General features: G+C 41.1%; 1 protein-coding gene across 1 annotated transcript; it reads right to left on the reverse strand.

The window, feature by feature from the left end:
* Positions 1-534: 534 nt before the first annotated feature.
* On the reverse strand, positions 535-4,300 carry ndufb11 (NADH:ubiquinone oxidoreductase subunit B11). The gene is made up of 3 exons (XM_071475141.1): positions 4,069-4,300; positions 1,974-2,104; positions 535-732 (listed from the first exon to the last, which is right to left on the reverse strand). The coding sequence occupies exons 1-3, from the start codon at positions 4,240-4,242 to the stop codon at positions 603-605; spliced, it is 435 nt and encodes a 144-aa protein (XP_071331242.1). The 5' UTR covers positions 4,243-4,300; the 3' UTR covers positions 535-602.
* Positions 4,301-9,801: the final 5,501 nt, after the last annotated feature.

The following is a 9,801-nucleotide window of genomic DNA, read 5'->3' on the forward strand; positions in this document are numbered from 1 at the left end:
GATTCTGGTCATAATTTTGACCAGATACATGTTAAACATTACTGTTTTGGCTTCGTTATTTCAGCTGTGCTTCAACGTGGCAGGGATGGATTAATAACTCATCAGTATGCCAAAAGGCTGGAGTACAAGCTCTTAAACACACTCTTTAAATTCACTGCTCAGATTGCCTACGACTGGATACAGGTGGTAAATATTATTCAAAAACTTCAATTTTTTGTATTGAGACTCATATATTTACTTATAAAGAGTAGTAACAGCAGCAGTGTTACTATCTTTATACTGTTTTAGTCTGCTTGGCTGACAGTGTCAATAATGTACCACTGTAATAATTACAGGTTTCTTAGTAGTTAATTATAATTTTTGCTTAATTAAGGCATTTAAAAAAGGCAAATTATGAGAATATTGTTTTCAAAAGATGTTTCTGTTCATATTCCACTTGTGACGTAGTGAAAACATATTTATAAAATGACATTACCTCAGATTTACATTTATATAACGATTAGGAAACAAGAAGTCATTGTCCACACACAACAATTACACAATTCAACAAGTACATCATTTATTCTATTATATAGGAATACAGGCAGGGGATGTTGGACATCCTACTCCTCTCCAGCTGAGGGCAGAATAATCGAGTTTGGGTCGTAGTAGTTCTCTGCAATTAGAGGAAGACCCTCCTTCTCTCTCTGCTGGACCAAACGCTCCGCCTCCCTTCTGGCCCATTTCCGCGTTCTGGAAAACACAAAGGAACATTAAATACTTAACATTAATAATAAACTCCAGCTTCGCTGCAAAACCCCAAAACTTTCAAAAGATTTCAGTCTTTCACTGAGACCAAGGTTGAGTCTAAAGGTCTTTTTTTCTTTGGAAGGTTCCAAACTGAGTGAAATGACCTGGAAGTATCTAAGTGACGGATGTGATGAGAGCTGGTCCAACTCTCTAAATACCGAAGAAAGGAGCTTCAGTGCTTCCTTTTTTGTCTCCTTTAGTAAAGGATACACTGGACCTTTCTTTATAAAAGGAAAGAAGATAACGCCATCACACAATTCCTTGCAGCAGCAACATTTAAAGCTATAAATCATTCCACGTCAATAACATCTGCTGCTGCATTATGTTGTAGCCTAGGGGAAGGGAGGCATTGAGACACAGGACTTGGAAAGAAGATAAATATCACCCTTTAGTCTTTTACATAGCCACCGAAGTTGTTTGCCACCGAGAAAGTCAGGGAGAATCTCATTTTTTAAGTTACATGTAAATCAATTCACTATTGGAAATAAAATAAAAGCACATCTACTATATGTAAAATGCTTCACATTCCTACATATGATACTTTTAAAGCTGCTCAAATTTTTACTTCAAATATTCTACTGATAAATCAAGAAATCTCCTCCCATCACCTTCACACCCTTTTCCGAGGACCCGAGGAGGTGCAGGGTTTATTGAGACACAACAAAGGTAGATTCCTTTGATGGTGTCATAAAGAAGTCATTTTGAACAGGCACTAGATGACTCTGAAATAAACACGTATCTAAAGTATTTCTCTACAACGTTAATATTTAACAAATGAATAAATAAATAACAATCAGGGTGAAAAAACATATTCAGGGACTGTGAATGAAGAACAGAGGAACTGAGGTGTGTAAATGTGGTTTTTAAAACAATGAGCTGAAAGAAGATAAAAAGCTCTGAGCAGAGGTTGTGTTACATTTTCTCATTGTCCTCATTTTGACAAACAGGGTCTAAAAAAATCAGTCATATTCTGTTATTACCTGTTATTTTAATGATGTAGTCAAGTATTTTCTGTATAAAGAAAACATTAAACAGGAAATCATGAGACTCTTCCTCTGTCCCTTGAGAGGAAACCAGGACTCCGCACGACTTTCACTGTGGCATCAGACAAAATGTCCTGACCACTGTCATCTCATAAAGACAACAGCTGATATGAAAAGATGAGGATGATGATGGGAACTCACCCCTGGTTTGGATAGAAGTAGGCAAGAGTCGATCCGATAACGATAGTCAATGAGATGCCAAAGAAGAAGGCCACCCTCATGTTCCACATATCCACCACAGGGTCACTAGAGAAGCCATGGAAGTCTGGATTCTGACAAAACACAAAGAGGAACACATTTTACACAAGAGGCCTAAGACCCAGTGCAGAGCTGGTCTCACTGATCTGTTCAGGAGGATGTTTTCAGGCTCGAGCAAAATAAACTTTTACAGTTTAAACCAGCAGCGCTCATGTTTGACTCTGTTGACTGAATAATAAAAAGACATGTTGACCTCTTCAGTCTCTGTTTGACAGGAATAATAAATTACTGTAATTTGAGCAAAGATCATCTGTGTTATCTGAGTGGGACAAGTTCAGTTCCTGGAGAACACTTAGTTACCACAACCGAGGGAAAATTCAAACAAGTTGACTGAGAAGTACAATTAACAGAAGGAGACAACAACATTTCCGCTGTGCTGACTGTCCTCAGACCAACACTGGTGTAGGCTGCCTGCATGTGAGAGGCCTGAGGACACTTTGAAGGAGCTTCAGATTTCCATGGAGGGAGGAAACACATGGTTTAAACCAAATCACTTCCCTGCGATACACACTCTGTGGCCCTGTTCAGACCTGCATTAACCACATTAACACGCCCCTCCAGTGACCACTTGTGGTCAGATCTTGCTTCCCCGCTCGATATGGAAATAAAGGCAACTGTGTTGTTGTCTGTTGTTGTAGTGAGACAGAAAGAGAGAGAGAGAGAGAGAGAGAGAGAGAGAGATGCATTTGATCAGATCTGGAATGCATCCTCTATGAGTCTTGGGTGTGTTCACGCCTGTAGTTAGAGCTGACCACCTGTGATTGGATCACCTGAGACAGATGTTGACACCAGGTCTGAACAGAACCTGTGACTCAAACAGGACCAATCCGGAGAGTGCAGAGGCTTTCCACATCCACATTTCCATAAGGAGCCTGGAACAGTCTTTCTACAGACTTCCAGCGCAGACTACACTTGGAAAGATTATTATTATTATTATTGGTAAGATGATTCACAGCAACACTGATGTGACAATGTAAAAGCAATGAATTAATAATTCAGTAATATCAGAAACAGCATCTGTTTTTTTTTCTGTCTGGAGAAGTGGGTGCAACCTAAGAGACTGTCAAGCATCTGGGTTGTCTGGGTTTTAAAAATGGCCGAATAAGAAAATGATTATTATAGAAGTCATGTAACTCTGAAACATGAAAAAAGCTTCACGGTCATTAGAGGCTGTGGTGAAGTCTGTGCTGCTGCTGAACTGCGTTACACATTTCTAATAGTCCGTCCTCCATCATACAACCTGAGGATGATACTGAAGCTTTGCAACATCACTGATGTTTGTTTTGTTTCATTTTGACCAAGATAAGTGAAACAAGCGTTGAAAGGAGTAGTCAGGTGATGCAGTCAGGTATTTTAAAATAATCGGTGGCTGCAGCCTTGAGATGTAGTGAGGTTTGATACTGAACAGTTTTATTTACATTTCCCAAACTTGTAAGGCCTTGGATGTGTAACAGCTCTTCTTCTTTGCAGTGTGCTGCTCACAGTGGAGATTAAACCATTGGAGACAAGTCACTGGCTCCCTGTTGTTCTCACTGTGGCAGAGCAGCGGCCAGACATCAGCTGATACAGGCCCATTAACGAACACCAGAGGCCACTGAACCTGAGGGAGACGGCGACTCTGCTGCGGCTGGAAATTAGGTTTGTGCTTAACACATGTACCTCAGTCCCGCCACTGAAACCTGCTGCAGTTAAACTTCAGGCCCAGGACGAGAAAGAGTCTTCATTTACATCCATCAGTAAATATCAGAGGTCACCTCTGGTTCTGATCAGAGTCAGACACTGAGACTGGACCACCTGAGTACAGTGTGTGTGTGTGTGTGTGTAGCTTTAGCTGCTAACGTTAGCTCCCTGGTGCAGCTCACCGCAGCTCTGTATATGTTCGTGTCCGGGTTCCGGCTGTCAGGTGCCGGTTCTATGATCTTTTGTCCGGTTGGTAAACATCCAGAGGACCGACGCCACCGTGTCGAGGGGAACTCACCTTGACAAACTGGCTGACCTCCCCGGGCCCGGCATGGCCGGCGGCGGGCTGCGGCCCCGTCACGGCGGGAGAGCCGGCGGCTGCTGTGGTTTTGGACTGGGAGACGAACCGTGCCGGCGGACGGGAGAGTAACCGGGGCACAACGGGCCCGAACCGTGACAGTCGGGTCAACATTTCCACTGTTTGTGAAGGATACGGTTTACCCGGAACCGGAAACTGGACTGTTTACCCCTCTTCTTCTTGACTTGCTCCAGGTTCAAGAGGCGTTACCGCCCCCAGGAGGCGGCCGGCGGTAGCGCACCTGCAGCGGCCGCAGGTGGAGGCTGCCGCTGTTCATCAGGTGGAGTCCACATGTTGTAGTGAATCAGTGCGTGAAAGGCTACAGACAAAAACCCTGTCTTTAGTTAGTTTGAGCTTCAGTCTGTTGGAACACACCTAACGTCTCAGGTGTTTAATTCTAAATCTCAGGTGTTTCGTTTGGTGGCACTACACCTGAGATTTCTCTATTCATGTGTTATTTCATGTTAAACCTGCTGCAATGTTTTTAACTTTCACAGCAAAAATATCTAAAGAAGGGCTGGAAAATTGCCATCAAATTTGCTGAGGATATTCATGGTCCTCAGAGGATGGTTCCTAATTTTCGGGGAGGGAGGGGCACACTGATGCTCCACAGAGGAAGAACCCTGTGGTTTTAACGACCCTGTGGTCTTTTCCCAGGCACAACCCACAGGACAAGCGATTTCACTGTTCACACTCGTGAGGCTCTGAGAACAAGACTCAACTTTGGTTGAGCAGCGGCCATTGTGGCAACAAGTGATAATTACTGGATTGTGGGAAATGTTAAAATCTAGTTCAGTAGTAGAACAAATAAAGAAAAGTCATCAAGTCAGTGAACTGACTCACTAATATCAGTTACACAGCAATATCAAAAGAGGTTTCTCAATCATTAGCTGACATTGGGTTCAATAAGCTACTGGTCGTAGTGAGACGGCAGCGGGATCACCCTGAATGTTTACAGTCGTACATATAACCCTTCACCAAGCAACACAAGTGAAACTGTAGTTAGTGGAGGAAGTACGTTCAGGGTCACTTTACAGTTGCACTTGTGTTGTTTGGTGAAGGGTTATATGTAGAGCTGACAGTGCTGAACGCATGCTGTCGATGTGCAAACTGACCAGTGCTGCAATCAACACAGAATTAAAGGTGTTTTCACCCTGTGTAAATAAAAAGGACTATTGGCAATAAAGTATACTTGGTATAAAGTATACTCTATATGTACATACATTTTAGTTGAACGTTCAGGCTTTTCAGAATTTTTCAATTAACTCAAAAAAAAAAAACTACAAAAAAAAACAAAAACAAAAAAAACCCCAAAAAACAACCATCCTTCACCCAGTCATCAGTTGCATTGATTATTATTTATTTGTGTCCGATATACAGTCAGTATCACCGTTGTGTATTGTATGATTAAAAAGCTTAACTTTGTGCACATATATAATTTAATAAGATAAACAAATCTTTTTTTTTTTTTTTTTTTTTTTTTTTTTTACAAATGCACATATTGCCAGCTCACAGTCCAGCAAGTCCAGTTACTAAAGTTGTTTTTTAAATATGATATTAAATACTAATATACAAAAAGAGGCCAAACCAAGTGTAAGAGTACTGACCACAATTGTCACAAGGTCTTTCTAAAGACATGAGATTACTTCAGTTTCTGCTTAAAACAGAAGCGTTTCACAGAGTGGGATTTCCCTTCTGGAGGAGAAGCCATCACACTTCCTGTTTGGCCATCTACATTACAGCCTACTAAGAATACACAATGTAGGCCACACAGAATAAAGTCGTAAAGGTAAACAATGCTGAGGAAAAGATAAAAGACAATCCTTTAGAGAGTCACTCCCTGAGATTGTTCAGGTGTCCAAATATCCCCATATTTTCCCACATTGCTGAATATGATGAGGTCCAAAACATCAAGAATGATCTGGGGGAAAATCTGGAGATTTGGGGAACAACCACAAAATCAGGAGGCGCACCTCTTAGGAGTCATTAACACATAAACCTGCGTTTGACTGATTTCTCATTGTCTCAATCCCACAGCCATGCACAGCGCTTCATCCACATTTATTCAATCCATATCAAAGTCCACACCAAATGAGCCTGAACCATGTCAAGATTTATGTATCTTGTTACTAACAGTCAGAGAAACACAATGTATTATTATAGGTCCATGACCCATCAGCATGGTGCTGCTGACTGGAGGCTTTCTTGTGTTACAGTTTGAATTTTAAACATTTAAAAACAGCTTTAGCCCAATGAATTATACAAATGAAAAATTACATCACAGTTTAGTTGCATTTGATTTGTTTTAGACCAAATGGAAACTCAAGATCAACCCTTTGAAAGCATGATGTCAACTACAGTGGAAAGTTAAATATCCTGTCTTACGTCTTATTAAAGGTGGAGTAAGCGATTCTAATCCTACACACTGAGTCAGGTGAATATCTCCTCACTGTCCGCCACCTGTCTGCTCTGTGTCTGGTGTTCCTACACAGCCCTGGCTGGGTAAATAGGGAATAAACAAAGTGGTTCAACCTGGGTAATACAAAACTATTCCAGCCAATTAGCAACAGGGGGCGTTTGTGCTTGTGCACAGGATAAAGTAAAGAAAAAGAGAAGGGGGGAGATAAAGGAGGGGGGCAGTGGGAGCAAGAGATGGTAAGTTTGGCACATGCTAATGGTTAGGGGCAATTTAAAGATTACCTGGGGTAAGAGAAGGAGCAGTCTACCCCTCATTGCTGCCAGATCGTGTGGAGTTTTGAATGGGATCCATTGGGACTACAGGTGAGAGAGCAGCGACATTAGGGTGAGCGTATGGAACCAGCAGCGGTGTGGGATACCTGGGGAACAGCCAAAGAGACGGCCAGAAGAACAAACACTGAAAAAGAAGCCCTATGATTACACAGGGGCGAAGAGCCATGTAAAGATTATTGAGGGTTTCCAAAGGTGACTGCACAGTCGGACCTGGACTTATCCACTGGGACCAGCCTGCACCCCAAAATGACAGGCAGACCGAGAGGGTAAAGCGACTAATGGAGCTGGTAAAAACTTAAAAAACTACATGGGATTTGTCCCAGTTGTCCCACTGGCCGGTCCGACTATGGTGGAGAGACTTCCGAGAGTTGAAAACCATGAATATGGATATGGAGGTTGCACTGTTTCTTTTTGGCAGGTGGATAACATTAGTTTTGCTATGTATCACAGAGCCAGTAGGTGAGTAGTTGTTTTGTCCCATTTGCTGATGTTTGTGATAGTGAAGCCCAACTGGTTAGTTAGTGAACAGGTACTAGTGTCCAGTGTGTCCAGTACTTGTCCACAGACACTGAGCTTACTTTCTAGTTTGCCAAGTTATGCTGTTGGTGTGATGTTAGCTGCCGTAGCAGGAGAGTTGTTCGACTGACTGGTGTGGTGTCTCAGGGAAACCGCCTCCTCACAGTTTGCTCTTTTTGTTTGCTCTGTATCATGGGACTTGGCTGTAGAACATGTGAAGAGTTTTAAAGGCACGCAGACCTAAAAACACAATTTTGCTAGAATAGTGGATTTATTTGGTTGGATGCATAGTTATGTTCACCCAGCAGGTTCTGTTCTCACCCACGTCTGTTTTATTTTCAGCAGGATTGTGCAAAGATCACTGAACCAATTTGAAGTAAATTTGGTGGAAGGATGGGACATGGGGTCAGGGAAGAATTCATTAAACTTGTTGTTACTCCATTGTGTTTATGGTTCTGTGTTTCTGTGCATGTTGTTTGATATTTTATAAGGTTTATTGTGCTTCAGCTTTGAGAAAGAGTGTCCACCTCCTCGCCATATAATACATTCTGGATTCTACCATTGTGTTGTTGCCTTGGCATTGTGCATCCATGAATCTGGGGGGTGGAGCTTCTGAGGGAGCTCCATCCCCTCAGGAGGGGTGTATTTGCTTTGTTTTTGAGTTTCTTGGGATCGCTTCCTCCACCTTCAACAGAAAAATTAGTCTCTTTCTTTGTTTGGAATAAAATAATTTAAAGTCCAAATTGAGATACTGTCAAAATTTAGACTTTGTCTCTCATAATTTTAATATACTCATCAATATATTCAATATACTTATACTCATGACCTTAGTTATTGTAAGTTTGACTTACCATTATAATATTGATGCAAATAAAAATTTAGTGTATGTAAAAATTTTAATGTAGACTTCGTGTATCACAATTTTGACTCAGTAGCTCAATTTTTTGACAAAGTAATGTTAAAATATGCATATTTCCTCTTGTCCTGGCAGAAATGGGCTTCCAGAAAAAGTCAACAAGACATTAAGATAAGAATCATGTGGAAATATGTAGAGTCACTGAAATTTGGTGAGATACTGTTTTACTGTATATATCTTAAATGGTAAAAATGACTTTTCTACTGTAGTGAACACCATGCATGAAAGCAATCATTGATACAACCCAGTCAAATGATTTAATTCAAATATCTGTCAGTCCTAAAACTGGGTGTCAGATCAGTCTGTTTGATGACACAATGTAGACAATAAGAGCACAAAAGAAAATGTAAATCAAGGCTACTGATTCAAATAAGTGAGGCACTTCTCTGCCAGAAGGTTGCACATGGGCTAATATTTTTGGACATGGCCATCACATCATATCCCACTTTATAATGTCCATGACACTGAGGAATGAATTGTAAAGATATTGAATATACAGCCAGGACTCAGTTATTACTTCCTCTCTCTCCTTCAGCAACCACACAAAGCAAATACAAAGACTGTCATATGTGATACCTGCAATTGTGCATTAAATTAGCCTCATTTAAACAATTGTTTCCATGGTTTCGTTGAAATCAAAATACAGACAACAGAGCAAAAAGACAGTCTTTGGGAAACAGCAATAACCAAAGTGCTAAAATGATGCGTCTCTGAATAATGACCCACCAAAGCATTAAATATTGTACAGTACTTCCTTCACTACTGTTGTAGTTTGAATGTATGAGTCCAGCACATACAGTATATCAACAGAATAACATTTGCACATGTAGATCAACACCGAACCGCTCCCTACAGTACTGCATCCACACATCTTCATAGTGTAACATGACTACATGACAACGTGTCACTATATTGTGTGATGTCATCAATACAAAAAGGATCAGCTGGTTTGTCCTGTTGTAACTATGGAGACCGCAGCGATGCACCAAAGTCGGACTTGAGACTTTGTGATTGGCTGAGTCACATTCAAAATTGTAAAAACAAACAAGAAGAAAAAAACAATAATAATAATTTAAAAAAAAGAACCTGAAAACATACAGTGTACGAATTGTTTAGCTAATGTTAACCCCCCTCCTGTACATGTCACTGATACATACTCATTGCACTGACCCAAAATCTCTGAAACCCTTAAACACGTTCCCTCTACTGCACTTGGGGATAAATGTAAATCATGTGACCATTTCTTTCTACAGAAGCAGGAAGCCATTAACTAACATTAAACCTTTAGAAAGCTCTGTTTGCTGATAGCAGCTAACTATTAGTAATCTACAGGTGCAGTCTAAACGTGGTGGAACGTATGGACCACTGCCACATTATCCTGTTTAGACCAGACCCAGGTCTCTTGGGTGTCTCACTATGCCAGGACGTCCAGATGCAACAGCACTTTGGAAGAGTAAAAGGAAAAATCCAACGGACAACACTGGTTCACA

The sequence above is a fragment of the Trachinotus anak genome, unplaced genomic scaffold, assembly GCF_046630095.1.
Source record: "Trachinotus anak isolate AG129_WGS33_773 ecotype Australia unplaced genomic scaffold, CSIRO_AGI_Tana_v1 ptg000004l, whole genome shotgun sequence".
In the NCBI taxonomy this organism is placed as follows: Eukaryota; Metazoa; Chordata; class Actinopteri; order Carangiformes; family Carangidae; genus Trachinotus; species Trachinotus anak.